Source organism: Lepidochelys olivacea (genome assembly GCF_965140295.1).
Source record: "Lepidochelys olivacea isolate rLepOli2 genome assembly, chromosome: 11".
Taxonomy (NCBI): Eukaryota; Metazoa; Chordata; order Testudines; family Cheloniidae; genus Lepidochelys; species Lepidochelys olivacea.
In genome coordinates, this window is record NC_140421.1 from 42,813,951 (window position 1) to 42,841,028 (window position 27,078).

Sequence of the window (27,078 nt, forward strand, 5' to 3'; positions counted from 1 at the left end):
TCAGCCATGTCAAGCCCACTCCCTTTTTCAATTCTCAAACCCACCAGTTAATGCTCTAACTTTATTAATTCTGTCAAAGGTCATGAAAGTAAAAAATCAGTAAACTAAAACAGTTTTGATTTTCTATTTACACTTGTATATGACAAGCAGTCAAAGGCCTTCAAGTAATCAGTGACACACATAACAAGTGGTCAATTAGAGTCTCATGCTTTTCCCATTAAAAACTAATCTTAAGTCACACAACAATATAGTTATAGATCCCTTACAGCACCCAATGCTTCTGCTCATCATGATGGTTTGTGTTTTGCAATCCTCATCCAAAGACTGCATAGTTTGTCAACTTTGCATCTTTCATGGTCTTTAAATCTTTCTCCTTTGCTAAAGCCAGCTATTAAGGCTCTCCCATCAATCACAATAATTTTTTTAAATTCACCCAAATACACAAATTTCTACTGCTATAAATTAAAGTTAATTTCCATAGAGACATCTCATGTATCCTTGGATTCCCAAACACTGCCACTTACTGAATTTACTACTAGGCTTAGGACTCTAATATTTTATTTTGATGTTTATGGGGTGCTTTGTATCCTCTGCGCTTTTATGATAGAATGTAAAATTACAACCCCAGCCAAGCCTGTGTGTCCTTGTGCTCTGTTTGTTCTTCTCCAGAAATTATTTTTACACATCACCATTTGTCTCACTTATGATGACAGGCAGGCCTGTATCACAAAGCCTGTATTATACCCTGATCAGAATGTCCACAGAGTCTGCAGGTGTGTAGCATATGATTTGGGTACAAGCTCATTTGGGGGGAAGGATAGCTCAGTGGTTTGAGCATTGGCCTGCTAAACCCAGGCTTGTGAGTTCAATCCTTGAGGGGGCCATTTGGGATCTGGGGCAAAAATTGGGGATTGGTCCTACTTTGAGCAGGGGGTTGGACTAGATGACCTCCTAAGGTCCCTTCCAACCCTGATATTCTATGATTCATCCCTACTTTAGACAGAGAAGCTTTTTCCTCCCTTGTGCCATGGAGAAAACATAAGTCTTTATCCCCAAGAGGTGAAAAATTAGGGAGAAGCTATGAAGCTGCAGGATAAGGCTTATGAAGATGCACATTCATAAAATACAGAGCCCTTCAGAAATTATTTTCTCCTCCATCTACTGGAATAATTCCCTTTAGTGAATATTATTACAAGCACCATTCAGATAATAAAACAGCATCTTCTGTCATGTTTAACTTTCTACAATTTTCTTTGCATCTGCTGTTAGACTTGTCCCATTCCAGTTGGCTTATATATTTCAATTTGAGCAACAGGGATTTAATGCTTCCCTTTCTATCACTGAAGACAAAGAAAAACTTCTCAATCTGTATAAACGACTACAGAATGAGTATAGAGTTGCTTTATATGGAGGTTAAATCATTCTAATCATCATTTATATTAATGTAAACAATGGAGAAATATCATTTTTTTAATTAGGGCTGTTGATTAATCACAGTTTTAATTGTACTGTTAAACAATAGAATACCAACTGAAATTTATTAAATATTTTTGGATGTTTTTCTACATTTCAAATATATTGATTTCAATTACAACACAGAATACAAAGTGTACATTAAAAACAAAAAGGAGTCCTTGTGGCACCTTAGAGACTAACAAATTTATTTGGGTCTTTAAGGTGCCATAAGGACTCTTCCTTATTTTTGCTGATACAGACTAACATGGCTACCACTCGGAAAAGTGTACAGTGCTCACTTTATATTATTATTTGTATTACAAATATTTCCACTGTAAAAATGATAAACAAAAGAAATAGTATTTTTCAATTCACCTAATACAAGTACTGTAGTGCAATCTCTTTATCATGAAAGTTGAACTTACAAATGTAAAATTATGTTCAAAAAATAACTGCATTCAAAAACAAAATAATGCAAAACTTCAGAGCCTACAAGTGCACTCAATCCTACTTCTTGTTCAGCCAATTGCTAAGACAAACAAGTTTGTTTGCATTTATGGGAGATAAAGCTGCCCACTTCTTATTTACAGAATCACCAGAAAGTGAGAACAGGCGTTCGCATAGGACTTTTGTAGCTGGCATTGCAAGGTATTTATGTGCCAGATATGTTAAACATTCGTATACCCCTTCATGCTTTGGACACCATTTCAGAGGACATGATTCCATACTGATGACGCTCATTAAAAAAACAATACATTAATTAAATTTGTGACTGAACTCCTTGGGAGAGAATTGCATGTCTCCAGCTCTGTTTTACATGCATTCTGCGATATATTTCATGTTATAGTAGTCTCGAATGACGACTCAGCATGCTGTTCATTTAAAGAACACGTTTGCTGCAGATTTGACAAAATGCAAATAAAGTACCAATGTGAGATTTCTAAATATAGCTATAGCACTCGACCCAAGATTTAAGAATCTGAAGTGGGACGAGGGACAAGGTGTTGAGCATGCTTTCAGATGTCTTAAAAGAGTAGTACTCTAATGTGAAAACTACAGAACCCAAACCATCAAAAAAGAAAATCAACCTTCTGCTGGTGGCATCTGACTCAGATGATGAATACGAACATGCATCAGTCCGCACTGCTTTGGATGGTTATCGAGCAGAACCCGTCATCAGCATGGACGCATGTCCTCTGGAATGGTGGTAGAAGCATGAAGGGACGTATGAATCTTTAGTGCATCTGGCATGTAAATATCTTCCGAGGCCAGCTACAACAGGGACATGTGAACGCCTAATCTCAATTTCAGGTGACATTGTGAACAAGAAGCAGGCAGCATTATCTCCTGGAAATGTAAACAAATGTGTATGTCTGAGCGATTGGCTGAGCAAGGAATAGGACTGAGTGGACTTGTAGGCTCTGAAGTTTTGCATTGTTTTGTTTTTGAATACAGTTATTTTTTGTACATAATTCTACATTTGTAAGTTCAACTTTCATGATAAAGAGATTGCACTACAGTAGTTGTATTAGGTGAATTGAAAAATACTATTTCTTTTATCATTTTTACAGTGGAAATATTTGTAATACAAATAATAATATAAAGTGAGCACTGTACACTTTGTATTCTGTGTTGTAATTGAAATCAATATATTTTAAAATGTAGAAAACATCCAAAATATTTAAATAAATGGTATTCTATTATTGTTTAATCACAATTAGTTTTTTAGTTGGTTGACATCCCTATTTTTTTTATAAATACAGCCATTAAACAAACAGCGACAAATATCAGCATATCATAAAAAAAAACAGTGTATTAACTTTTGTACAGTACCGTATTTTTAAGGGGCTCTGGAAGTTTCTAATGCAGACAATAAATGTTTAGTTTGCTGGAGAAGGCTAGGGTCTGCAGCTTAACTGCGGATACAACTACTTTGTATTGTGCGCTATCACTATCCATAAAATATCTTTATATAGCAGAAACAAGGTGGGTGAGGCAATATCTTTTATTGGACCAACTTCTGTTGGTGAAAGAGACAAGCTTTCGAGCTACACAGAGCTCTTCTTCAGGTCGGGAATAGGTACTATCTGCTCAATCTTGTATTTAGCTGTAACACTCTCAGTACCTTTCCCAAACAGAAGGTGGTCTAATAAAAGATATTACCTCACCAACCTTGTCTTGCTAATATCCTGGGACCGACAGGGCTATAACAACAATGTATGTTATATAGCAGGCAATTTTTTAAAAAGGCAAGGAAATATTTCCTATTATCCAGTGTTTGGGGTCACTTTCTGCTAAGCATTTCTGAAACACATACAATATTTTACACAAGTGACACAGCATTTATATAAAAATGCGTATTGTGTATCACACAATTTTAATATTCTTTATAAAACTTAGCTGAAAGTGGTAAATTCTCATAATGTGTTGCATGAAGACACTAGTGGGGTCTATATTGACCATGTGAACCAAAAACCGTTCAAATGCTCACCTTGTTAGCTGAGGTGTGACTCTGATGGGGCTGGGAGGATGCTGGAGCAGGCCTAAGGGTATAGCATGGGCATGGCCTACACACCCACCCTCAAGTTTGTAGTACCTGGGGCCATGGGTGCCAGTTGAAGTCCACACTAGAATAACCCTGCTGGGTAACTTGGGGCGTTACTCCAGCTTGGTAATAGTTATAAATGAAATTGCAGCCTCTGCATTTATCCATGCTATGGAGTGTGCGTCTCACTAGTTACATCTACACTGCAAAATACACCTACATGGCAGAGTGTGTCAAAGCCAGGTCAACTGACTAGGGCTCAGTCCAGCGATGGGGAAGGGTATCAGGGTATATTTACCTGCAATAAAACACCCACGGATGACCTGTGTCAGCCGATTCATGCTTGCGGGGCTCAGGCTGCAGGGCTATAACACTGCAGTGTAGATGTCAGGGTCGGGCTGGAGCCCAGGCTTTGGAACCCTTCCCCCAAATGGGGTGCTGGACTCTGGGACTCTTCTCCCTCGCAGGGTCCCAGAACCTGGGCTCCAGCCAGCTGACATGGGCCAGCCATTGGTGTTGTATTGCAATGTAGACACACCCTCAGAGCCCAGGCTCCAGTGCAAGTGGGAACATCTACACTGCTATTTTTAGTCTTGTAGCACAAGCCCAAGTCAGTTGCCCCTGGCTCTGAGTCTCGCTGCTGTGATTATTATTATTTTTTTGGCAATATAGACTGACCCATTGTTTCTATGCCCACATCAATAAGGTTCCAAAACAAATAATGAGACCAGACTCATAAAAACTGGGCTTCGGGCCAATCCAGACTGTTAGCCAAACTTGCCTTGTCTCCAAAATGTATGCTTATAACTTCCAAACAAAGGGTGTGGGATGTGGCAATTACATGACTAATCTCTCTAAGGCTTTTCATCTAAAATTTCAATTTGAGAGAACTACTCAATAGTTCTTGATCTATTTTGTGAGAAAACACATGTACATTTTTATTGATGGAAGTCTGATTTGACAGCATCCATCTAAGAAAAAACAAACAAACAGTGTCCTTCCGTAATAACCTCCTCTACCATCCTTACACTGTACAAACTTTTCTGGCAGTGCAGAAAATGTTATGACACTAAACAACAAAATTCTATTACCTCTTCACAAAATGACAGTACTCTCTTTGAATAGTAGTGAGTACGTGAAGTATGATAAATGTGATAAGAGTTGAATTTACCAAAAAAACCACACAACCACCACCTCCCCCCATGATCTGATGATTTCCAGAACTTCTGTTCAAGGTTTTGCCTTAAATCAAACCCTTGTAGGATGAAAGAAATGCCAGTGCAGAAAGCCCACTCAAGACCCTCCAACACGATGTAAGCCCTTGTTAGGTGGTGTAAGTGGTGTGGAGGACCTTCTGGCAGCCTTCTGCACCTGACTGAACTTCACCTGTAATTAACAGGTGACATTTTCTACTAATATTTTACATCCTCCACTGTTAGGATCTATAGAATTCAGTACTAACAGCCTGATCTTGTGAGGTTCTGAGTCCCCTTAAGTCCCCTCTGAGTTCATTGGGAGTGGAAAAAGCTTCTTAAGTACTGAAGAAAAAGCATATAAGGCCATTTAGACAGTCTATGCCAGTGGTTCTCAAACTTTTTTTTTCGCAGACCACTTGAAAATTGCAGAGTCTTGGCAGACCACTTAATGATCTTTCCAAATGTTGTTTGTACCGTTAGCTAACTACTGTGAAGTGCTTTGGATAAAAGCGCTATATAAAAAAGCCTTAATATTAAAGTTATTTTGTTCTACAAATAAAAGCACACAACTCTTATTTTAATGTCAGTAGTCTTATCTTTCTAATGCAACGGATGTGCCCTCTCTCCCCCCGCCGTGGCGGCCCCTGAGCTGAGGCTAGGGAGGAGGGAGGTCTCTCCCTCTCTCCCCCTCCACAGCAGCCACAGAGCTGAGGCTGGGAAGCAGGGCTGTCTCTCCCCAGCAGCTGCAGCCCTGGAGCTGGGGAAAGTCACCTCTTTTTCTGGCCGCTGTAGCCCTGCACGTCCCAAATTCCTCTCACCCCCTCTTCTCACCCCACTGCCCCTTCCTCCCAAGGCCACAACCTCACCTTATATGTGCATCTTTTCCAGGGTCTAGACACCTAATTAGTGGAGCCACGCCTGCACGGCTCCACTAATTAGGTGGGTGGCCCTTCATTCTCTTGTGTATGATCACCCACACGCGCACCTTAGAGGGAACTATCTGTGGACCACCTGAATGGAGCTCGTGGACCACAGTTTGAGAACCTCTGGTCTATGCTATTAAAAAAAGGTATTTTACTTACAGCTGTCATTTATAGGGGCAAACCAATATTTCAAAATGTTGACCCAACCTATTGATTTGAAACAGTTTTCTTGTTCCCAATAAATGAAGAAGTCTGTAAATAAGATAAACCTATTTTTAATGGAATAGGCTTCATTTGGGACTAGAGATAAATTCTGGAGACATGTTCAAATGCATATTGTTTCTCGTATACATTGGTGAGTCAACTTTGGCAGTCAGAGATGGTCACACCGTACTACTTTCACAGTGCTTTTCAACTGTAGGTCGCATCAAGCACTTTACAAAATTGGATAAGGATTAGTATCAATTTTATAAATGGGGAATCATAGAATCATAGAATATCAGGGTTGGAAGGGACCCCTGAAGGTCATCTAGTCCAACCCCCTGCTCGAAGCAGGACCAATTCCCAGTTAAATCATCCCAGCCAGGGCTTTGTCAAGCCTGACCTTAAAAACCTCCAAGGAAGGAGATTCTACCACCTCCCTAGGTAACGCATTCCAGTGTTTCACCACCCTCTTAGTGAAAAAGTTTTTCCTAATATCCAATCTAAACCTCCCCCACTGCAACTTGAGACCATTACTCCTCATTCTGTCATCTGCTACCATTGAGAACAGTCTAGAGCCATCCTGTTTGGAACCCCCTTTCAGGTAGTTGAAAGCAGCTATCAAATCCCCCCTCATTCTTCTCTTCTGCAGGCTAAACAATCCCAGCTCCCTCAGCCTCTCCTCATAAGTCATGTGTTCTAGACCCCTAATCATTTTTGTTGCCTTTCGCTGGACTCTCTCCAATTTATCCACATCCTTCTTGTAGTGTGGGGCCCAAAACTGGACACAGTACTCCAGATGAGGCCTCACCAATGTCGAATAGAGGGGGACGATCACGTCCCTCGATCTGCTTGCTATGCCCCTACTTCTACATCCCAAAATGCCATTGGCCTTCTTGGCAACAAGGGCACGCTGCTGACTCATATCCAGCTTCTCGTCCACTGTCACCCCTAGGTCCTTTTCCGCAGAACTGCTGCCTAGCCATTCGGTCCCTAGTCTGTAGCGGTGCATTGGATTCTTCCATCCTAAGTGCAGGACCCTGCACTTATCCTTATTGAACCTCATCAGATTTCTTTTGGCCCAATCCTCCCATTTGTCTAGGTCCTTCTGTATCCTATCCCTCCCCTCCAGCGTATCTACCACTCCTCCCAGTTTAGTATCATCCGCAAATTTGCTGAGAGTGCAATCCACACCATCCTCCAGATCATTTATGAAGATATTGAACAAAACCGGCCCCAGGACCGACCCTTGGGGCACTCCACTTGATACCGGCTGCCAACTAGACATGGAGCCATTGATCACTACCCGTTGAGCCCGACAATCTAGCCAGCTTTCTACCCGCTTTATAGTGCATTCATCCAGCCCATACTTCCTTAACTTGCTGACAAGAATACTGTGGGAGACCGTGTCAAAAGCTTTGCTAAAATCAAGAAACAATACATCCACTGCTTTCCCTTCATCCACAGAACCAGTAATCTCATCATAAAAGGCAATTAGATTAGTCAGGCATGACCTTCCCTTGGCGAATCCATGCTGGCTGTTCCTGATCACTTTCCTCTCATGCAAGTGCTTCAGGATTGATTCTTTGAGGACCTGCTCCATGATTTTTCCAGGGACTGAGGTGAGGCTGACTGGCCTGTAGTTCCCTGGATCCTCCTTCTTCCCTTTTTTAAAGATTGGCACTACATTAGCCTTTTTCCAGTCATCCGGGACTTCCCCCGTTCGCCACGAGTTTTCAAAGATAATGGCCAATGGCTCTGCAATCACAGCCGCCAATTCCTTCAGCACTCTCGGATGCAACTCGTCCGGCCCCATGGACTTGTGCACGTCCAGCTTTTCTAAATAGTCCCTAATCACCTCTATCTCCACAGAGGGCTGGTCAACTCTTCCCCATTTTGTGATGCCCAGCGCAGCAGTCTGGGAGCTGACCTTGTTAGTGAAAACAGAGGCAAAAAAAGCATTGAGTACATTAGCTTTTTCCACATCCTCTGTCACTAGGTTGCCTCCCTCATTCAGTAAGGGGCCCACACTTTCCTTGGCTTTCTTCTTGTTGCCAACATACCTGAAGAAACCCTTCTTGTTACTCTTGACATCTCTTGCTAGCTGCAGCTCCAGGTGCGATTTGGTCCTCCTGATATCATTCCTACATGCCCAAGCAATATTTTTATACTCTTCCCTGGTCATATGTCCAACCTTCCACTTCTTGTAAGCTTCTTTTTTATGTTTAAGATCCGCTAGGATTTCACCATTAAGCCAAGCTGGTCGCCTGCCATATTTACTATTCTTTCGACTCATCGGGATGGTTTGTCCCTGTAACCTCAACAGGGATTCCTTGAAATACAGCCAGCTCTCCTGGACTCCTTTCCCCTTCAAGTTAGTCCCCCAGGGGATCCTGGCCATCCGTTCCCTGAGGGAGTCGAAGTCTGCTTTCCTGAAGTCCAGGGTCCGTATCCTGCTGCTTACCTTTCTTCCCTGCGTCAGGATCCTGAACTCAACCAACTCATGGTCACTGCCTCCCAGATTCCCATCCACTTTTGCTTCCCCCACTAATTCTACCCGGTTTGTGAGCAGCAGGTCAAGAAAAGAAAAGGAGGGAAACGGAGGCACAGAATGGTTAAGTGATTTGCTCAACATCAGACAGCAAGTCAATGGCACCAGGGAACAGAACCCAGGTAAATTAGACCTATACCACTGCTAGTTTCAGGCAAGAAATCAGGTGATTAAAATGGACAGCTAGAATCAATATATTTTCCAATATATTGAGGGCAATGAAAATGATTAGGGGGTTGGGGCACATGACTTATGAGGAGAGGCTGAGGGAACTGGGCTTGTTTAGTCTGCAGAAGAGAAGAGTTTGATAGCAATTTGATAGAAATTTGATAGCAGCCTTCAACTACCTGAAGGAGGGGTTCCGAAGAGGATGGATCTAGACTGTTCTCAGTGGTAGCAGATGACAACAAGGAATAATGGTCCCAAGTTGCAGTGTGGGAGGTCTAGGTTGGATATTAGGAAACGCTATTTCACTAGGAGTGTGGTGAAGCACTGAAATGGGTTACCTAGGAAGGTGGTGGAATCTCCATCCTTAGAGCTTTTAAGGCCTGGCTTGACAGAGCCCTGGCTGGAATAATTTAGTTGGTGTTGGTCCTGCTTTGAGCAGGGGGCTGGACTAGATGACCTCCTGAGGTCTCTTCCAACCCTAATCTTCTATGATTCTACGATTTACTACATTAAAAAAGTTCAATCACAACAGCGTAGACACAAAATGTCAATACATGTAAGGATTACAAGAAATGTGTTCCTTATCTCTGATTGGGAAGATGAATATGTAATCAGACCTAAACGTAGTATTTTCTTTTATGATTTACAGTAATTTGCAAAATACGCTTAATAACATTGAAACAGGAGAGCCTAGAGCGCATATTACATATGCATGAATATATAGATATTTTAAGTAATATTTTTAAACACACACTTAAGAAAGATTACCATTTATGGGCTTTTTAATAAACAGATGCAATCAATTTTTCCTCTAGTTATTTATTTTAACAAACTATCATTATTTTAAAAATGTATTAATATGAATTTAAAAACAAGTTTCATATCTGTCGTGTTAACAAAGCTATATGGCAACTGTTTTTGGGGTCTTCTACATTACATTAAAGATGATCTGCAAGAGTACAAAGTCTGAAATTTATCCTGCATTTGGTTCTAAATTTATTTATTTATTTTAAAGCCCTCCCCCACCCCACAAATGCAGTTAGTTCTCAGTTGATAATGCAACTCTCTGAAGAGAGATATCCTTCTTCATAAGCCTGGTTGAGGCCAAAAATAGTTCTGTCAGTTCATGACAGGCTGAACTTAGGTCATGTGAAATGTTTTAACATTTTATCTTGTTAATGAACAGACTTATTTATAAAGTGGACAACTTTACTATCATTGTATGGGGAATGCTGAATAGATTATGGAATACATTTCTGTATTAAAGGGCAATTGTCTTTTTGCACAGTAATTAAGTTTAAATATCTTTAGCCGTTCTGGAATATCAGAGGATTGACATTTGTAATAGCAATAATTTCTTTTAAAAAAACAAAGAACCTTCTGATAAAAGTTTATGAATCAGAGGCATTTGCAATATGCAAAAAATTTCCATTTGAAAACTTGGAAAGATTAGTAAAACATCTTAACATATAACTTACTATTAATCAAAAATATCTGATGTAACCATTTAGATTAAACACCTATAAACATATTTAATATTCTTCAGTGGAGTTGAGTTAAAAGTATAAAATAAAAGTCTAATAAAAAAAAGTGTGTTTTAACAGTTGCTTACCCTTTTCTCTGCTACCTCATCTTCTCCTGTAGATTCTTTGCCATCATATGTATCTCTCAGGGTTGGCATATGTTTTTTGTGTGCTGGCTCTCTGTTTAAGGTTGTATATCCTATGTGTTCATAAATTGGATTTATTGTCATCTTGGCAATATATTCTGCTGCCTTGGTTTCAATATAAAGAGTAATCAATCCATCTGTCACCAGGTCATGGATGGACTCAAAACGTTTCTCCCCAACAAAGTGTTTTCCATCGTAGTAGAGTCTGAAGTTCCTGGTTTGATTTCCAAATCTGCCTCAATGAAATGGGAAAGTATACACATAGATATATATTTATTTTTAAAAGAAAGATTAAGCAAGTGATGCCTTGCAAACAATAAAAATACCCTATCATTTAAATCTGTGACTATGCTGTGTATGGTCTGAACGAGGAGGAATATAAAATTAAACTACTGTACACAAGGGTAGAACAACAACAACTGTGGATAGACAGCCAAACTAATGCCTGCCCTAGAACGAGCTATTTGTTCTCTTATCCTGTTTGGACACATCATTATCCTGTGGAAAAAATGAAAAATACTTCACACTCTGTTTAAGGGATTTCTTTAGTACGGCGCCTCTATAGTCTATTGCTTGCCTCTCTGATATGAAAAGTTCTCATAACAGAGTCCTCTATTATAGTACACCAATAAAGAGATTTGATGCAGTGTTAGACCTCTGTACTCCTGTCTTTTTGTAGGAAGAGGCCATTCAGGGTACAGTTTAGCTTTAGTGCCAACAATTACACTGAAGTCAAACTGCTGCCAGAATCTGAGCAGTGGAGGACAGAATGGCACAAGGGCAAGCTTTCTTTATTGCTGGCCAAATGCCAAGGACTAACTCCTCAAGCTTTTTACAAAAGGCCCTCTGTGCTATGCTTCAAGCAAACCTTTGTAATATACAGGATATTTAAGCCATAATCTGATGCTAGTAATTCTGCAGCCTGGTTTGAATAGCATTTTGATGTAACCTTTTAATAACCATAAATGAGTGTGTTGACTCCACCTGACTTCAAGCACCTTTTCAAAAATCTTACTGAAAGCCTGGAACAATTTGCTTTCTGAAGCCATCTGCACATGCGTGAACAGACATCAGTGTGTGCACTTGGTAACTGCCAATGCTTGTCTTGCAAAGAGCATGGAAGCAAGAAGCTGCTTTCATTACTGACTCCAGTGTCACTCCTTGGCCAGACAGCAGTAGGTACTGCTGTTCAGGGTATTAGACTTCTTTATGATATCTAACCAGCCAAATCAATCATAAAAACAAAATACCTCGTCATTAAGATTTCATTTCTGAAATGAAAGCTGCATATTGCTGTTAAAAAACAAACAAACAGAAAACAGAAGTGCTCTACAAAAGTATGCCTTTTGAAGGGAGCCTACCTAAACAGATGAAAGCACAAAATTGTGTGACTAGTATTAGGTTGAAACATAGGTATTCTTCAAAAGAAGTAATTAATGTTCTTGAAAAGGTATGTATTTTAATAACAGAACGTAGGTAAAATTATTGATTCTCAATTAAAATTAAGCATTCTGGTTTTCAATTTAAACTGGAAAAAAAGATAAACCAACACAAACTGCAAATTCAAGAACTGTGCTTTAAAAATAAAAGTTAAGGTTCTTTTCAAGGAGCTTTTAGGGGAGTTCACATCCCGTTCACTAATAAGATGGGATATGAAACATGTATACAAATTAGTGGGTGGAGTATACACAAGATGAATCAAATGTTTCTGTTTACATTTCCGTATAATAAAGGAAGAAGAGTTCACAGAGCAAAACTGAAAGGCAAGAAATTAAAAAACGATAAAGGGTAACATTTTTACACAACACAACATTATCCTGTAGAACTCATTGCTACAAGGCATTACTGAGGGCAAGTACTTAGCCATTTATACAGATAATGAGAACAGCCACAGTTACATTAAAATGGAAATGAAAACCTTTTAGGTATATAAATTATCAAGCTTCAAGTCATATGCCAACCAATATCTGACAGGCCTTAGGAAGAAATTTCTTCTGTGGGAAGATTATTCCATTACTGAGTTTCTTCCTTCTTTCTCTAGTGCACTGATAGTAGTCACTGTCAGAGGCAGGATACTGATCTACAGCATCCATTGGACTTGTCTGGAAATTCCAATGTTCAATTGTTTATCGTTATTTGTTTTGCAACAGAGTTTAGGGGCACCATTCCAGAATCAGAGCTCCCGTGTACTAAGTACTGTACAAACTCAGTCTAAAAAACAATTCCTACCCCAGAGAGCTCACAACCTAGCTTGTGACAAAATGCAACAGGTGAATGATTCAAACTGAGATAACACGCAATTACAGCATCTCACCACATATTTTGGTAAGTAGGGGGGTCAGTTTCTCCATTATACATGTATATATTTAGGGCAATGCACTGGCTTTTTCATTAACTTGTTTTTACTGTGCCAATGAAGAGTTTTGAAAGATTTTATGAAAGGCAAAACAATAGAGACACAGCCAGACTCCTGCACTGAAGACAGGCTCTGCACCTTATTTGTTAAATTATTGCTGAGCACAGTGGTATTTACTCCCAGACCTGATCATGAGATTTATTCCATCGGTGAAATCCTGAATATCCTCACCTCCCAGTGCCGTAAGAATGCTCAGCACATTGGAGCTCTTGTGGGTAACCATCACACACTCCCATTAAAGTCAATGGAAATAACACACACAGCATATCCTTTATGATTTTAGGCTTTTCCAGGAAAGGAAGTCAGAACTGAGTAAGTTTCAGATATATTCAGGACCCTGAGAATAAAGAGCCGTAGAGGCTAATAAACAAAAAGATTGATTTTTATAAAGAAGTGAACAGTTAAGAACAGTGAAGAGCTGTTCAAATCTGTAAAATATGCTCCTATAGAACTTAAGAATACCTGGGTCACAGAATTCTATATAAGCTGAAGGTCACTTATCAAACTTCTTGGCTTTCTAGCAATGAAAGGATCAGGAGAGGATTAATCTAAACAGGAGAAGATAAAGGCTCAGACAAGCTTCTCGGGGCCTGTCATTACTAAGTATATTTGAAGATTGGCAATATTCTTCAGATGTTAATACAAAGTTCGGACAAACACAACAGTAAAATACAGAGGAAGGATGGAAGGACAAATTTTAGGGGACTGATCTTCTTCCCATCAAAAACAAAAAGAGCAGGATCAAGTCCCATGTACATTGATCCACAACATAGTGTTTTTGTGCCTGTTAAAGGTGCTGCACACAACATACCTGACACACAACTCAAAAATAAGGAAATGGAAAGTTAAGGTCCCTAACAGTACATATCCTCTACGCCTTCACCCAGAGATCTTCATCTTACCACTAGCACAACCACTAGACAATGGTTCATAATCTTAATTCTGCATCAGCAGTGATGCCAGCTTTTCAGCATCCACTTCCGCAAACTGACCTCTCTCTCATACACAACACAAACAGACCAGACTTCCCCCCTGTTCACTCTTTGGCACAGTTCTAGGGAACCACACGCTTTCTCTCTGAAAAGCTGTATTTCTCCAGGTACCTAATCAGTTTCAGGTGCATGCTCCTAACCCAGGAGTGCTCTCATAAGCAAGGTACTTGATAAATGGACCTCATGTGTGGTTCTGAAATTCAATCAGCAACACACTAATTTGGAAAAGATACCTGAAATAAATTGTTTTTTCTGCAACAGGTGAAAGTTAAATAGCTTCCCCCTACATTCCAATCCAGCCTATTTCTCTGCTATTCCTTCTTTACAGTATGCAGTTGGGGAGATGTATTTTTTCAAGGTAGTACTAGTAAGGAGAAAAGAGCATCTGATTCTTTACATGGTTATTATTATTACTGTCTAGAAGGCATTTCTCTCTCCAACAATTCCAGGTTTTGTTTCCGTCTGCCCTTTTTAAATCTCTTTATTATTCCATAATATTACTATTCTGATGAATTACAACATGTATCTTATGGGTGCAGCTGCATACTCTCTCCACTAAAAAAAAATTGTGTTTCAATCCTTTCGACCTTGTTTTACCTACACAGATATCTTGGTTTCAATTTTTCCATCAGGCCATATTTTTTGGTATTTTTACCTTATCTATAACATTACTATACCTTGTTCATTTCTGCATGACCACGGAACTAAGTAGGTCACAAATTTTATGTTTGAACTTCCTGACATTCTCCTTCTAAAGGGAGGCTTTAGCAACAGCTGTTTTTTGTTTAATAAACAGAAAACAAGACATATACAATGTACACTCTCTTTCAGTTAACAGTGGAACACTGGAAGCTTTGCCAAGAAAGAGAATAAAAAATGGACTTTGCATGTCATCATAACATTCTTAGTGTATCTATTGCACATTTGTTTGCAAGTAGCTGACCTAAAGATAAAAGACTTTTTTTAATTCAAAGTTGCTTGAAAGGCGATTGCCCACTGGCAGCCAAACGGGCTAGACAGAGCAGAGAGAATAACACAATCTGGGAAAGTAGATTAAAGTGTAGCGGCAATAGTGGCCAGAAATAAAGGAGTGAAGAGACCAATTAGGTCCCTTATCCCTAAAAAGATGTAATGCAGACTCTCAGCTACCTGCTCTTTATGCAGCAGTCACTGGTGAAACATAGGGAGGATGTTTAATGACTGCAAAACCATCCAGATTTTCGAGAACATTCTTATCCTCTATGCATATGGATTTTAAAAGTACAAATGCAACAGTGTGAAACCAATTGTACAACATACCGCCATTCATCCACCTCTGTAATATGCTTCACTGCCCCAACTTAATATAATTTGCTGTTTAAAAAATGTACCTATGCACTGCTTTAAGCACATGCACTTGTGTGTTTACAAAATACCTATAATTACAAACCAGCATCCAGAGTTAGTGCCACCACTGTCACCCATCCCCCTCACCATCTCTAACTCTCCTAATTCAGAGCATCTGGGAAAACATACAGGATTTGTAGTGTGCGCTGAAGGTTAGCAAACTTGGACTCAGTCTCATCAGGATAGGCAACAAAGTCCACAGCTGATGACCCTTCACTGAAAATGAAGGGACCCTTCACTGCCTCCTAGCAGCCCTCCCAGCTGAATCTGAAGACTGTACACTTTAGTGTGTCAGCAGCTGATCTCAACTGCTGTAGCAGGAATCAAGAGCAGAGGCAGTACCTAACTGATACTACATATGATGAGTGCTTTACAAATACATGTAATAAAAATAACAACAAACAATGGAAGTACATTATGTTTTGTTTTATCTTTAACTGAGTTTCCTTGATTTTTCTCACTTGTCACCTTATACAAATGTTAGAGCCAATTTATTAGGCAAAAATTGTGTTATTAATGTGTAGTAGTATTTTCCTTAACATTGTTCCTAGTTGCTAATAGATACTCTGAAAAGAATATGACTGGCTTTAAAATTAGTATCTTATGGAGATGAAAAGTTTACTAACTCTGACTTCACTATGTTACTCCTGTTTTATGCCCATATAACTTCATTGATTTCATTGGCTTTACACGAACAGGAGTAACAGTGGTGAATCAGAGTCAATAATATGCAAAGTCCCAGTGTGCTTTCTATATATCAGAGAGATTTGTTAAGATGAAATTAAAGTAGTAGGTGCAGATCAATGAGCTGAGAACATTACCTTTCAGGAGATGCAGACTTTAAAAATCCCTCAAATGTTAAAACACAGAAAGCCAAGAGTTAAGATTGCAGTTCTCAAGCAAATCTTAGCAAAGTTATTTGGGTTGAACTTCCTCAGTTTTTAATACAGTCATAAGAGGGAAGCTTACTCCTATGCCCCCTTGGGAAAGTCCCACCAGAGACCTAATGCTAGGGTAGGAGCTGTCAGGAGCAGAGGGGTCCAGGTGAATGGTTAGCTCTGACTCAGGAGCAGTTACAGAACACACTAATTATTCACCGCTTTCTCTGTTTGGTGACCCTCATGGTTAATTGGGTGGTGAAGGTAGAGGAGCACTAGTTCCCCTCTCCTGAACATACCCCACGGAAAGGAAGGGCTAATGCCTCACCTGGACTTGGCAGCGCCTGAGTGGTCAGGTTACACTTTGTGGTCTATTGCCGCTGGGGAAAGGGCTTGAAGCCTTACATTTTTCTTAAAGGAAAGCTTAGGTCTCCAGCAGTCCTCTGATGCCCTATAGTAACATACCTGGAGCAGAAATTTTCTAGAAATGTTATTAAATAAAATATCAATAATTTTTGAAAATTCAAATTAATCAACTAAATTTTGGTTCTGGGAAAAACAGCTCATCTGGGGATATCTAGTAAAACTTGTTTTACCTTCTGATTTTTTGTTAAGGGTCAAAAAGTTGGAATTATGCTTTAACCCTTCTATAATGAGGGTATCATGATTTAGGAACCTAGTGTCCACCAATTTTCAACATTTGCATAAAGATTCTACCTTAATCTCAGGTCTAGCCTTCTAATTTTGAGTCCTATATGAACTGTTTTTTTTCCTGGTAAATTGTAGGAGGGTGGGGGCAAAATCAGGTTTGAAATGGAAACTTCATCAGAATCATCATCATAGAGAGATGACCATCATTCTATAGCATTCTGTAAAAACATGGTCCACATTGCACCTTTGTTTTCACTAATGTGTGTGATTCCCATTGGTTTCATTTAAGCAGTTTTCATACCATGATTATAATCCATCTCTTTGCTTGCATAGTTTTCTCATACTAAAAACAACTTGTTCTTAAATTAGTTTCCTATACCCACATAAATATTTAAATTGTGAATGTAAGAAAACATATGGCTTGAACGGACAGTATTAAGACAAGAAATTTCCATACCTAATACCTCTTTTGTATCATTTAAAACTGGGGAAAAGAATTTTAAAAGTGTAATTTGCTTTTCACTATTTATGTTTCACTTAGTCTTTCTTTTTCTACCAGGATGACACAAATTGTTTAAGTAGGTTTTTTTGAATAGGCTATTTCACTTGTATTTAGGTTGCAAACATTGGAGTCAAATGTTTGGTTAAAAGCTCCCACTGGATTAAAAATCATCATGTAAAGATTTCCATGAGTCTTAAATTTTGTTAAAGTTGTTTTTACCAAACTCAGTTGTTAAGACAAAATTAAGACTGCAGCTTCGCTAAAGACCAATTACAGACTACCATTGCATTTTATGGTTACTTTTTCCAACACAAGTTTGGCCTCTGAAATTCCTGCAGCCTGAACTCATTTCTTTGGTAAACAGTATACCACACAATACAATTTACTGATCATGCTGTCTTGATTTTGTTCTCCATAAAGTTTCACTGCTTGACTACCATAATATTTAATAAACAATAGCAACACACATTTGTTAAAACTGATTACCGATTTTTAAAAAAGGGAATTAATAGCAAGTAAAGCCTTCTTATTGCAAGAAGTAATGGAATTAACAAAATATTAGTATTTATATTAACCAGGGGAGGTTAGGGATATCTAAAAGTGAGTAAACTACTGGTACGTATAGATGAACAGAAAGTCAAGTAGCTTGGCAGGTAAAAGACAGACAAACAAAAAAACCCAACCATTTTAAGATTCAAAACCTGCCATGAGGTGCTTTTACTGATATTTGCTTTAGTATTGATGGTGCACAAAGCCAAAAACTTTTGTGAATTAGACTTATAATGCTTGGCTAGTGGATAAAATGACAGAAGGGTTTAGGCTATGGCTGAGTAATAGAGTAATAATAATGACAGAGTAGTACTTACATAGCTCTTTTCATTCAGAGATCTCAAAGTGCTTTGCCTCCATTTTACAGATGAAGAAAATGAATTAAGTGGTTTGCCAATGGTTACATTGCAGGCCAGTTTCAGAGTACGGAGTAGCAATCAACTCCCAGTCCAGTGTCCCATGAGCTGCAGTACGCTGCCCCCATTAGACCACTAGCATCTGCTGCTATTCTTGTAGTTACTTTTGAATAAGGGTGGTAAAATGCTTCTGGTTCTGTAGTCTAGATGAAATTTAAAACCAAGGTTCTAATTATTTGTAGTCATTAGAACTCCTATGATATTTCTTATGAGAGATGAGGTGTATGCCCTCAAGTTCTGGCTAAATTCTAATTCTAAATTCCAAAGTCATCCTGTAGTTTTAACTGAAAAAGAAATTCTTATTTTTCTGTCCTGACAATGTTTAACATCGCTGTGTGCTGTCTGAAAGCTGCTGCTTTCCTTACAAGACATGGCCACATTTCAGTGATTTATGAGGTGAAAGCTACACATAGTAGTTTGTATATACTGGTGAGCACTTTGGATGAAAGGTGCCATGTTTTATATACATATGTCAGCTGTTATTTACTAAAATATTACTGTTTGAAACAGTCTAGAGTCTTTCCCACTGTTCCCCTAGAATTACAAAACCTAGTAGGAGTTAAAAAAGAAAAAGTTCTGTACTATGAAGTTTTTTGAATACATTTTGCTTTAAATTACTAACGAAACATAATAATTATAGTACTCCGGGGAACGTATCTTAGTAGGTCAAAACAGGTGATATGCTCATAATCAAAACAGAAACTGCTGTTTTTATGTACCTCCATCTTAACTTCTCTTGACCATGGTTACATAAATAAATTGCAGAGGAATAGTTTAGACCACAAATAGGAATTACTGTTCTGTGGTGCTCCACCATCTATAAAAAATTAATTCTCTTAGTGTGATGCCTGATCTGCCATTAAAATGCTTGTTGAATTAACAAATGGGAGAGAACAGATGATAAACAGTCATTATAAAGTAATATGCCCATTAAAATGACCTATGCTACCAGTGATTTTCATTTTATTAGGACTCAGTGAAACAGAATAAATTTAAAAGATTTCATCCAACTGGCATCCTAAATGTGTGTCCCGTATAGGTGGCACATATACACACACAAATATTTGTTACCAAATGTATTAAACACCATTTGGTAGTTTATGAATGTTAAAAGAAATGTCCCTGATTCTCCTCTCACTAGCACTGGCATAAAGCTGGAGTAATGCCATTTAACTCAATTGAATTAGCTTAAGTATAAAACAGGTATCAGTGAGGGGGAAATTTGGCACTAATACATTTACTATTTACAGTGCTTTATGTGCTTGAATAATTAAAAGTGTGTTTGATAAAAACAACTATGAGATAAAACAACAATATGGAACCCGTTCTTTTCCGGGGGGGGGGGGGGGGGAGGGAAGCTTTAAAAGGCCAAGGTATTTATCGCTGAATGATTTTTTTTAATGCATAAGTAATAAGCTTTAAAAATGGTTCCTCAAATGCATATTTATAAAGCAGCCCATTTGCTAAGGCAGACAGTAGAAGAGAGCAACTAAAGGACTGGCTGGAAGATGTGTGTCTAAATTGCAGCCCTCAAGATACGAGGTGGGGGAGGGAGCAACATTACTGGTGGGGGCCAGAAAGGAATTAGACCAGTGGCCTTCTTCAAGAAGAGAACACAACATAGAATATGGGTAACGCTTCTTCTGACACTTGAGCTACTGGATTTTTATGTTTGTTTATTATTTAAATTACAGTAGTGCCTACAGGCCTCAATCAAGATCAGGGCCACATTGTGCTAGGCACTGTATAAACACAGTGAAATACAGGTCCTGCCCCAAAGAGATTTGGATGGGATTTTGAAAGGGGCCTAAGAAAGTTAGGTGACCAACTCCCACTAACTCCTTTCGGTCTCTTTTCCAAATTCCAGTTTACCACATGAAATAGACAAGACAGACAAAGAAAGGAAATATTGTTACCCCCATTTTATAGATGGAGAACTGAGGCACAGAGAAATTAATCGACTTGCCCAAAGTAAGACAGGAAGTCTGTCAGAGCCAGAAAATGAAGGAAGATCTCTTGAGTTCCAGTCCAGTGCCTTGACCACAAGACCATCCTCCCTTGCTGTGGAATGAGTTACAGTAGATAATTGTAGTACAGTAGTGACTGTAGTGAAACATGAACTATGTGCTCAGCAAGAAGCTTTGACATACGCTAGACACACTGAACCCAGTCTTGGACGTTGGTTATCTAGAAAACAAAACCTACCAAAGCAATGAACACATCTCCAGAAAGTGCTGAAGTTATAATAGTAGGAAAAAGTCTGCAATTTACAAAACAGCCAAGGATAAATTTGAAGCTCTAGCCAAAAGAAAACAGAACTGACAACAACAACAGATGGGAAGAAGAGGGAAGGAGAACAGGAACACGGCAAGAAGACATGAACCATAAGGAAAAAAAGCATTCCAGTCTGTGGGAGGCCCCAAGTAGCCAGTTAATTACTCATTAAGGTTAGGAGAGGATTATCATCATTGCATGCACTTATAATGAGCCCATCTCAGTAGTACCCAGATGCATTTACATAAGATAGATCAAGTACAAAACAACCATTTCCCCCAAATCTTGAACATACAGGCCAAAACCTGAAATAACCCCCAATTTACTTCCATAACAGTGCCAGAAATGGGGGCTCTACAGCAGAATTTAATGGAAACCTGGAACAAAGAAATAAGTTGTACAAAGCATTCTTCTATGGGCCAGGTTTAAGCCCAGAAATATTTCCAGTAGGAGCAAACTCCAGAGGATACGACCTACCCCAGACAACAGCTCCTATGAGCTCACTCCTGGGATAGTCATCCAAAGCATTCCTGCCAGCCAATACAAGCAGTGGGTGGAAAACAGGTATGGGGAAGAGGAGAGAGAGAGGAGGGCATTTTCTGAGACAACTGGAACCCAGGCAAAGAACTGTTTTGAAGACAAGAATCTCATTGCATTTCATCTGGCAGCAAATTGGCAGTAAGCGCACAGAGCAAGGCGTAGGTGTAACATACTCTCAGCAATCTAAATGGCAGACAGCTGCAATTTGCATCAGTTGGAGCTTCCAAGTAGCATTCAAGGCTCCAAGCAGAGCGCACTGAAGAAGTATCTCCTGGAGATAAGAAAGAAGCGATATCGCCATCTGAGAGGTAATGACGCAGTCATGCAGCCAGCAAAAGGTGGAAAGTAGGTTTCTGGTCACTGTTAGTGTCAGTGAATCCAGGATCGGTCAGAAGTCTGCATTTATTTTAGGGCTGTCAAGCGATTAAAAAAATTAATCATGATTAATCGCGCAATAAAAAAATTAATCGTGATTAATTGCGCTGTTAAACAATAATAGAATACCATTTATTTTAATATTTTGGATGTTTTCTACACTTTAAAATATATTGATTTCAATTACAACACAGAATACAAAGTGTACAGTGCTCACTTTATATTATTATTTGTATTATAAATATTTCCACTGTAAAAATGATAAAAGAAATAGTATTTTTCAATTCACCTAATACAAGTACTGTAGTGCAATCTCTTTATCATGGAAGTTGAACCTACAAATGTAGAATTATGCACAAAAAAAAAACTGCACTCAGAAATAAAATAATGTAAAACTTTAGAGCCTACAAGTCCACTCAGTCCTACTTCTTGTTCAGCCAATCACTCAAACAAATAAGTTTGTTTACATTTGCAGGAGATAATGCTGCCCACTTCTTCTTTACAATGTCATCTGAAAGTGAGAACACACTTTTGCAGGGCATTTTTGTAGTGGGCATTGCAAGATATTTACGTGCCAGATACACTAAAGATTCATATGTCCCTTCATACTTCAACCACCCTTCCAGAGGGCATGCGTCCATGCCGATGATGGGTTCTGCTTGATAATGATCCAAAGCAGTGCAGACTGATGCATATTCATTTTCATCATCTGAGTCAGATGCGACCAGCAGAAGGTTGATTTTCTTTTTTGGTGGTTCAGTTCTGTAGTTTCTACATCAGACAGTTGCTCTTTTATAACTTCTGAAAGCATGCTCCACATCTCATACCTCTAGGATTTTTGAAGGGACTTCAGATTCTTAAACCTTGGGTCAAGTACTGTAGCTATCTTTAAAAATCTTACATTGGTACCTTCTTTGTGTTCTGTCAAATCTGCAGTGAGAGTTCTTAAAACGAACACTTGCTGGGTCATCATCCGAGTTTGATATAACAAGAAATATATGGCAAAATGCAGGTAAAACAGAACAGGAGACATACAATTCTCCCCCAAGAAATTCAGTCACAAATTTAATTAACATATTATTTTTTTAATGAGCGTCATCAGTATGGAGGCATATCCTCTGGAATGGTGGCCGAAGCATGAAGGGGCATACGAATGTTTAGCATATCTGGTACGTAAATACCCTGCAATGTCAGCTACAAAAATGCCATGCGAAAGCCTGTTCTCACTTTCAGATGACATTGTAAATAAGAAGCAGGCAGCATTATGTCCCGTAAATGTAAACAAACTTGTAACAGAACTGCAAGAGCCTTTAGGGAACAGAACAAAACCAAGGGAGTAAGAGGAGGGTGGCAAACACAAGATGAGGCCCCCACAAAGTTAGTGTTTATAAAACTGTTGAGCATACAAGCACCACGGTTAGTTAATAAAGCACTCAAATAGGCATGCACCGGGAACAGAGAGAACTCTTTATTCAGAGGGCCCTACCATGCCACAGACCACCAAAAGGAGGCTGAGCACAGCAACACACGGCATGGCTTGGCACAGCTGAGTGCAGTTGTCTCACTAAACAGAGAGAAACATGAAACCATCCCCTCCTTCAAACCCCTCCTCAATCACATATTTGCTGTGATACCTACAAGAAATGAACAATCAATCATGGCCTAGTAGAGAAGAGAATAGGCCATGCAGAAAAAATATAGATGCTTGAAATCACATGGGTATCTATCTAAGGAAATTCCTAGATATCCATGGATTGGGCCAGAGATATTCTACCTCAGGGGTGGGAAAACTATGGCCTGTGGGCCACAACTGGCCCATCAGACATTTTAATCCTGCCCTCGAGCTCCAGCCGGGGAGTGGGGTCGGGGGCTTGCCTGGCTCCCCGTGGCTCCTGGAAGCAGCGACATGTCCCCCCTCCAGCTCCTACACTTAAGGGCAGCCATGGGGATTCACACGCTGCCTCTGCCCCAAGCACCAGCCCTGCAGCTCCCATTGGTCAGGAACTCCGAACCTCTTTGCTCCATTCCCAGCCTGCAGTTCCCTCCTGCATCCCAAACCCCTCATCCCTGGCCCTACCCCAGGCTTGCACCTCCAGCCAGAGCCCTCACCCCCTTCCGCATCCCAACCCCTTGCCCCAGTCTGGAGCTCTCTCCCACATCCCGAACTCCTCATTTCTTGCCCCACCCCAGAACCCGCACCCCCAACCAGAGCCTTCACCCCCTCCCGCATCCCAACCCCCAATGTGATGAGCATTCATGGCCTGCCAAACAATTTCCATACCCAGATGTGGCCCTCAGGCCAAAAAGTTTGCCCACCCCTGTTCTACCTTGTGAATTTCATCCAAACACAATGTGCAAATTCTTATCTCCTTGAAAAAAAGTTTGAGCTTTCTATTTGCAAATCTAATTGTTTATCTTTCTAAATACTCTACTCAAATGTTCAAGAGAAGACCTAACCTTTCAGATCAAATTATCTATTGGTAGTTTAACATACAGACCTTTTGTGCAGATGAACCGGATGGTAGAGCAGAAATTATTTAATTGGGTACTCTATCCAGAGAAAGAAAATTTTAAACAAAGGCAATTTTTGTTGCTATGGACCATAATTAGAAATATAATTCAGCCTCTCTACAAAAGAATTTGATGCTCTGGCTTTAGAGGTAAGTGACTCCCAGTCTCCCATTCCCCTGACTCAATCCCCCTTCTCCTTCTCACCAATACACTTAGTCTCTGATCATTGCACAGGTATGTAGCCTTGGGTCCTGATCCTGCATAGAGTTATTCACATGCTTAACTTTACTCTCATGAGTAATCTCTCTGAGGTCAAAGGAGGTCTTTGTAGGATCCCAGACTTGGAATGTCATGATGTATTTTTTAAAACATACTCGGACATGCAAAAATTGAAGCAATTATTCTCCAAAATCTGAAAGATGCATCTGAACCACTGAACAGTATATTCATTAGTAGGATGTCAGATTATGTACTGTCTAAAGTAAAAATTAATTCTATAATTAATATTAGTGGCAAATTTCTTTACATCCACTTCAAAATTTCAGGGGGTTTTACTGTGCAGTCTTTTAAAATATACTTCGAATTACTGCACAATACATAAAATCAGTGACATAAACTAAGAATCAGTAAGTTTTCTGACATTTAACTTCTCTCAAGAATTATATCCCAATGCCACCTACCCTTGAATATACCCATTTGTAAACAAAACTTGCAATTAATAATCACAACTAAGAGAATTACCTTTTTTTAATCAGACTGCAGAACCTATTTCCATTTATTCACAATATTGAAACAATAGGATTTGCAGGAAAGGAAACCATGGTAACCAACGAAACCTGCTGCAGCAGATATCAGCGCAAAAGAACATACAGTGTGATCGCACTTCAACGCCTACCACAAGTACATTTTTCCCCATTTCCTTTTTATCCTCATCCTAATTATTAAACAAGCTTTCAATCACAAAAACCTACATTGTGAGTGATGTCTTATTGTTATCATAATTTGCTCTAGGTCTTGGCATTAAGCATGGACCTACTGTTTTGCTGACATTTAAAAGCACATCTAAAACCTCTAGGAATTAATTAGGAATTTCCAGGTCTTTTAATCCATTAGGAATATCTAATTTCTATTACAATGTATGTTATAACACTTTTATTCTTGCATACAGACTCCAATATATAGGCAACAATTTGCTCCTGCTAGTAATATTTGTAAAACACAGGCAAAAATGCATTTACTTTATCATTTTCTTCTGTCCTGTGAATTCACTTCTACCCTTGAGACAAACTATGACATATTTATTTTCCTTAGTAAAGGTTTTAAACAGAAGTGCATTTTCATCATGTGTGGATGTAAAAGGGTACTCGAGCTGGAAAAAAAATAGTAAAGATGCAAACTAACTAATAACAAAGAAGGAAAGTAATTATCAAGACGAAACAAAACACAGCTCCCCATGAAAACGGAAAGTATATTTCAGTACAGCCTATAGATAACCTAGCTAACCGAGAAACTTCATGTTTAAACGGTTATTTGGGGGAAAACTGTTGGTCCACTTTCTTATTGGAGCATGAAATAAATATTTATTAGAAAACCTAAAACCCCATATTTCACCTTGTCTTGTTTTATTTATCTTACAGGAGTTGTGAGGTTTAATTAACTCTGACGGGCTCTGTGGTTCTTGGATGAAAGACACTATTAAAGTGAGATCACTAGATGTAGGGCAGCCACTTTGGCCATAAACCCAATCCACAAAACCTAGGATCACCCTAGGGCCAACGTGACTGTACAGTGCTGTAGAACTGACACAGGATACTTCTGCTCAACAACAACAACAAAAACCTGCAGCAGTGAGTCTCAGAGCCCAGGTCAACAGACTTGGTCTTGCACTATGGTGCTAAAAAGAGTCGTGCAGATGTTCCATCTAGGGCTGGAACCAAAGCTCTGAAGCTCAGGGAAGGTATGGGTCTCAGAGCCCGAGCTCCAGCCCGATTGGAATGTCTACACGGGGCTCATACACCAAACACCCACCCTGCTGCTGGCATACAAGAGAAAAAGGGGACATGCCAGGATCCAATACTGATTGTTGTCTAATATTTTTCTCCCACATTGTTACAGGCCAGACTAAGTTAGAGTACTCCTCAGACTATACTGAGAGCTCAAAAAGAATAGTGAGAAGAGAGAAACACTGGGACTAGGACAGTGCAAAAAAGAGCCTTTATGTACCACCCCAATTGGCATTCTATGCATTTTGGTTGTACACAAGGATGTGGCCTGCTATTATTGTTCACTCTGTTCCCAAAGAAACACCTTTGCTACACTGTGACTCTGGCATGGATTTATTTCCGATACATGGGGCTAAACTAATTCCTGGTGTAACTCAACTGGCTTGATTAATTTATGCATGGAGTTATATAAGGGTGTTGCCTGCAATAGATGTGGACCGGACTCGATGACGCAGTCCTGTGTCTTAAGTCTACTTATCTAGTTATTTGGAAGGTTGCTCTAGATTTGTAATGCTTACAGTATACTCCATCTCTTTACATTGGGTTCCATGAGTAAAAATCTTTAGTGTGAAGTGAAGTGAATTTGAACATTTCATGTCATGAGAGTCTGACAAGGTGTGAATAAGCAGAGGAGTTAGAAACAGAATGAGAAGGGTTGTGGGTGGTCTCTTGTTCCTACACTCTCTCTCTCTGCAGGGGAATCTTGTTTCACAAATTTAGAAGGAAAGCAAAGACTCAGATTAACACAGATGGTCAAGTGTCCACCAATCAGACTAAAAGAAACTGGCAGAATTTCTATACACAAGGGGCGATATTCTTTGGTTCACCTGAGTGACACTTGGTGCAGGATCTCGGAAAGGATCATTCAAAGGATGTG

General features: G+C 39.4%; 1 protein-coding gene across 3 annotated transcripts in view; it reads right to left on the reverse strand.

Moving 5' to 3' along the window:
• The window catches only part of CHN1 (chimerin 1), a 167,709-nt gene that overhangs the window by 71,992 nt on the left and 68,639 nt on the right, over positions 1 to 27,078 (reverse strand). For all 3 annotated transcript variants that reach the window (XM_084643861.1, XM_084643859.1, XM_084643860.1), the window contains exon 7: positions 10,652 to 10,940. In XM_084643861.1, coding sequence (XP_084499987.1) covers positions 10,652 to 10,940 — 289 coding nt within the window. The remainder of the gene's footprint in view (positions 1 to 10,651; positions 10,941 to 27,078) is intronic.